The sequence below is a fragment of the Ursus arctos genome, unplaced genomic scaffold, assembly GCF_023065955.2.
Source record: "Ursus arctos isolate Adak ecotype North America unplaced genomic scaffold, UrsArc2.0 scaffold_22, whole genome shotgun sequence".
Lineage (NCBI taxonomy): Eukaryota > Metazoa > Chordata > Mammalia > Carnivora > Ursidae > Ursus > Ursus arctos.
The window spans coordinates 13712387-13717751 of record NW_026622897.1 but is presented as its reverse complement, the minus strand read 5'-3'; the positions used below and the strand labels follow the sequence as shown (position 1 = coordinate 13717751).

Genomic DNA, 5365 nt, shown 5'->3' with positions numbered 1-5365 from the left:
CTCCCCTTATTGTCTTTGAGGTACTATGGTATCCAGCTCCTGTTGCCCATCTCCTGCTGCTGTCCCTCCTCCCCTGCCCCATCACTCCGGGCTCCTCGACGCTCCTGTGCAGCAGCCCCTGGCCGAGAACTTATGTTAATAAGGATATGACAGGAGAACGTGTTTGTGACCTTGCGGGCTTCAGTGTAAATGTCAGAGCCAAGCGGCCGGGAACGCCTGGCTTGTCCAACAGTTGGGAACGCCCAGCTGTTTCAGGGCAGAACACTGCTGAAACCTGATTGCTCTTGACAGTAGCCCGCAGGGTCCATAGAAACATGTTTAAGAATAGGACTCACTTGCTAAACATTACATCATCTGATCCCCTGACCTTCCCTGTGATGCACTGCTATTCACTAGAATGTAATAGGATTACTCCCTTGATTGATAATAGGATTACTCCCTTGATTGGGATTGTGATTATTTTTGATTATTGCCAATAAATACACGAGGTTGCAGCTGTTCGGGGCAATCACTTGTGGCCGTCGTCCCCTGCACTCACACTCTCTTTTGCAAGCTAACCTGTTTGTGCCTCGTCCTTCTCCCGAATCAACGGTGCTGCAGCTGCGGTGCTGCAGGCGGTGCCGTGGCATCCTGGAATCTTCTGTGGGTGCTCCTGCCTCTGATGTACCGGCCGCCCCCTCTGCCCAGCACGTTTCTACTGTAGCTGCGTGCATGGCGTGTCCTCAGTTCCTGCGGGCCCTTCTCCTCACCTGTCACCTTCTTTGTGAGCCCGTCCCTGACTGCTTTATTTGCAACTGTACTCTCGTCACCACGGAGCTTTTCATCTCTTCCTCTGCTTTCTTTCTTTCTCCCTTCCATGTGTCACCTTCCAGGATACTATATAATTTATTTCTTTACTTTGTTTATTGTCTGTCTCCCTCCACTGGAATATAATTTCCATGAGAACAGGGATTTTTTTACATTTTATTTCGTGCTATAAGGCAAGTGTCCAGTATAAGTGCCTGGCACAGAGAAGATGCCATTAGTAGCTTTGGGGGTTCCTGTCCCCCCCCCCCATTTCTTGGGGATGTAAGGAGCAGGGGAAGGGTGCCTAGTCCCTGATGCCATGTGCTCACATGGGCACCCAGGGCAATGGCCATCATCTGGACTGGGCTTTGAGCCTCAGCCAGGAAGGGGGCCATAGAGGTGTCCTGAGATCCCAGCTGTGTGACTCTGCTCTAGAGGGTCTCTGTGACTTCCCTGCTTCTCCTGGGGATAGAAATCATTTGGTTGCTCCCATGTCATGAGAGAGCACAGCTACTCTCCAAGGCTGTCTGAGGCTCCATCCACCAAGGTGCTCCATGCAGCACTCCTCCCTGGTCTTTCTGGGGCCAGTCCAGCTCTCAGATCCCACAGCTCTGTCTGGAAGTTCCGTTGCCTCCCCAGGGCTCAGCTTCGGATCAGGGAACGAGGACTTTCTCTGTGGGACCCACTGACATCTTTCTAGTGTTTTCCAGTGCTTTTCCCCCCACTTCTCTTAATCTTGCTTTTCCCCTTTCCTCCCCCAGGCTGGAGATCTTTTGCTAGTATGACAAGGATGGCCGTCTTGCTTTGGCTCATCTCTCGTCTAAGCTGTGAATCCTTTCCATTTTGCTAAGGGCCTGGGCTTTTGAAATCGAAAACTAGGACAGACCCTTTCTTTCTGCATTTCGCCCTCACCTTCTCTTTGCTGGGATGCTTTCATGGGAAGAAGGGCCAGGGGACATGGGGGAGGGAAAGCCTTGGGCAGGGCAGATTGTGAAATATTTTTAAAAGACAATCACACCGTGTGATGCTGATAATGACAAAACAACAGTGTTGTAGTTCACATCGTTTGTGCACTTAGTGTACGCCAGTTCTCCTAGCTGCTCTCGGCAACGCACCTCCAGTAATCAGCGCAGCACCTCTACCTGTATTTATTATCGTGCTTATTTTCCATAAAAGCAAATTGAAGAATAGTGAGGGAAAGGGAGTTGCTCAGGTCCCACATTTTGCAAATGACGGGCCTGGGCTTTGGAAGCAAGTCTGCTGTGTTGAAGGCTGTGCTTAACCACTATACCTCCTGGCCCCCTGGCCACACCCCCAGAGCCTCAGGACCCTGGGCCACGGAGATGGGGATCAGTTGAGTCTCCCACATTCCTGGTGCTCATCCAGCAGGAGTGGCACTGGCCTTCCTCTTCCTTCCCTGGCTGGCCAGGTGGGTCTCTCCATGGTGCCCCCATTGTCAGCCTCTTTCTGCAAAGCTGGCTTCCCTCTCTGCTTCTGCTTCAGGCCCATCTCATCTCCTTGGAGGAGTCCAAGCTCCCTCCCCTCCTCTTTCCTCCCCCCACTCCTCCTCCTTCCCTCTTTCCTTTCCCCTCCCTCCCTCTTCCGTTTCCCCTCCCTCCCTCCTCCCTCCTGTCCTTCCTCCTCCTCCCTTTCCCCCCCTCCCACCTTCCCTCCTTCTTCCCTTTCTCCCTTGGTTTGGCTTTACAGATAAAATATAAATTTAGCTAAGAGCTCATACCACAAAAAGGGAAGAAGCGATAAGTATAAGCAGCAAACAGAGTTTAAAAGTAAACACCCTGCCATCTCATCTCTGCTCTTGGGGCCTCCAGGCTGCCCTTCTTGACCACCGAGTAAGGCTGAGGAGAGACCTGTACTCTTCCCCCAAACTGCATGACTTTTCCAATAAGCAGAAGGCCTGTGGCTTCAGGAGGCCCTCCCAGCTCCATACTCTCTCTGTGGTCAAGTACTGTTCCTTTGGATAAACAAGTTAGCTCTGAAAACTCAGGTATCAGACCCTGCTGTCTTAGCGTGACTTAGCTCCACTGGCTGGCTCAGATAACGATTCCCAGGGGAGCCCTCATGTTGATGGCAGTGGGGAGGGAGGGGAGGAGACTCGGGAAAAGGTGGAGGGCTCTGAGAGGGCCCTGGGCAGCTGACAGAGGGGGCTGTGTGTCTCTGCAGGTGAGGACTCCATCAGCACCCTGGGCCTGATCCTTGGCGTGGGGCTCTCGCTGCTGCTCGTGTCCATCCTGGGCTACAGCCTGGCAAAGTGGTACCAGCGAGGGTACTGCTGGGAGGGTGAGTGAGCACCAGACCCACCAGCCCAGCTCTCGCCCACCCCTCCTCTCTTGCAGCAGTCACCAAGGCCGGGTGGGGCTGTGAAGTCTTCAGCATGGCATCATGCAAAAATATTTCCTGTGGCGGCTGTAGTGGTTGAAGACCTGAGTGGCAGAGCACTCGAATAGGAGGGGGTGGGGTACTGGGCCTTCACGGAGGCACTGAGGGCTCCTCCTACCCAGCCGCAGGCTGTCTCTCTTTTCCCTCAGAGCCCACAGGAGTCCATCCCCAAGGCCTGTGTGGGCCTTGAGGCCAGGGGCAGTGGGCTAGACAGCGTCCCCCACAAGTTGCTCCCTATGCATCTCTTCCCCTGCCTGTGGCCCTCTCCCAAACTTGCTTCAGCTTCCGCTTCCCTTAGAGTCTCCCAGAATTTGCTGCAGCACCCCCAGCGTCGAGTCACATCTGCGCTTCCCACGGGACCCAGGAGAGCTGGCAGGGCATGTGGGAGCATTTCTCAGACCTGCAGTTGACGTCCACAGCTGCCACGAATGTTTGCTGAGCACCTACTATGTGCCAATGTACTTTTGCCTAATAGGATTTTCTTTAAAATTCCACGTAAGGTTGGAACTCTTAGTTTCTGTTTTTTATAGATGAAGCCGGCAGGCTGTAGTCTCAGGGTTAGAGAGTGGTATAGTCTGGATTCAAGCCCAGGTCAGCTTCTTTTGGGCTCTACACTAGGACTGCCTCTTTCCCAGGGTAATCAGTGCCCTTAAAGGGGGGGATGCCTAGCCACAGGATCTGCCCCCCCCCCCCGAAAGCTGGTGGTTCTGTCTGGGAAGATGGGGTACGCCCATGGGCGTGGGGCAGGCAGCAGACAGTGAAGGAGCTCCGGGCCCTCCCACAGCATCCTGAGGTCCAGCCCAGCCACCCTGCTCCTCCCAGATGGGGTGAGGGAGCCCCATTGTTCCCAGTAGCGTGATGGACAGGTCTCCCTGGGGGTACTAACCCTCTCTTTTCTGATTGTCTTTCTAGGGCCTAATTTTGTCTTCAACTTGTACCAGATCCGGTGAGTAGATTCAGAGCAGATCTGGGTGGGGTTAGGTAAGGAACCAAACACACTGTTTCTCTTCCTTGTCTCCTCCCCGTGCTCCAGGCAAACAAGAGCAAAGGAAGGAGCTGGGGTCTGTTTAGAAAGTACCATGAATAAAAACTTGAACATGGACAGGATTATGTAAGACCCTGCTGATGGTGATCCTCTTAACATTTGCTCCCAGGCAGGGACCAAGCATTCATTCATCATCTACTCATTTATTCAGGAAGGATCTATCGTTGCAGGTGTTGTGGTATTAGTTTCTAGGGGGTACGATGAGCATAGTCTCTGCCTTTAAGCATTTCACTGTCTGTGGTGGACACAGGCCCGACTACAAATAATATAATCTCGGGCACAGTGTGGTGTCAAAAAAGAGCAAATGGAGACCACCAGGGATTTAGGGAGTGCGGGTCAGGAAGGGCTGCTGCGGTAAGCCATCTTATCCACTCGCTGCCCCAGGGCAGGCCTGCTCTTCCTCTGGCCCTGAGACATGGGCCAACTCCTGTTCTGGAAGATGGGTCAGTCGGGGAGTCCTGGCCAGGAAGTCCTTCCCATGCTCTGGTCTAGGGAGTCGGGCTCCCAAGGAGAGGCCAGGTTCTCAGCTCCCAAGACTTGATTGGATCATCTTTCTCAGGAACCTGAAGGAGCTGGAGGTGGGTCCACCCTTCACCATCAGTGGCCATGTCAGCAGTTCGGACGGCGGCTACATGAAGTTCTCCAACAGGCTAGTCTGATGGAGGAGCGTCAGCCTCTGGAGTCCCAGAGAGATGAGTGGAAGGTTGGTGAGCTCCTGAGTAAATCTGATGTCCTAGTAAGGTCCTCGGATGGCGCACGCATCCAAGCCCAGCACCAAGGACTGTTCGGAACCCAAGAGATGATTCGGTTCATCCCCCCTCCCACTTCTGGGGGGGTTGGGTCTGTGGGAGATGATCTCAGGCACCAAGGCCCAGGGTCATGCTGTCCTCACCACCGGCTGGCAGCGGACTGCTCCTTTCCACCCGTGCACCCAGTCCACGTCCTGCCTTTCTTTCCTGCGCGTATTCAATTTCTAATCAGATGGCAGCTTCTGTCTCAACCCTTTGCTCTGACTTGAAGGTTCTAGATGGCCACTCTCTCCAAGAAGCAACACTCCAGAGTGTCATTTTTGAACTGAAGGCCCAGGAGCCATCCCTGCTTCGTGGCCTGCTGACCCTTGGGTCACACTTGCCTTTC

The 5365-nt window shown here is 53.7% G+C and overlaps 1 protein-coding gene across 1 annotated transcript; it reads left to right on the top strand.

The window, feature by feature from the left end:
- The first annotated feature begins 711 nt into the window (after positions 1 to 711).
- SMIM35 (small integral membrane protein 35) lies at positions 712 to 4887 on the top strand. The gene is made up of 4 exons (XM_026505948.1): positions 712 to 763; positions 2968 to 3084; positions 4096 to 4129; positions 4788 to 4887. Exons 1-4 carry the CDS (start codon positions 712 to 714, stop codon positions 4885 to 4887), a joined length of 303 nt encoding a protein of 100 aa, XP_026361733.1.
- Positions 4888 to 5365: the final 478 nt, after the last annotated feature.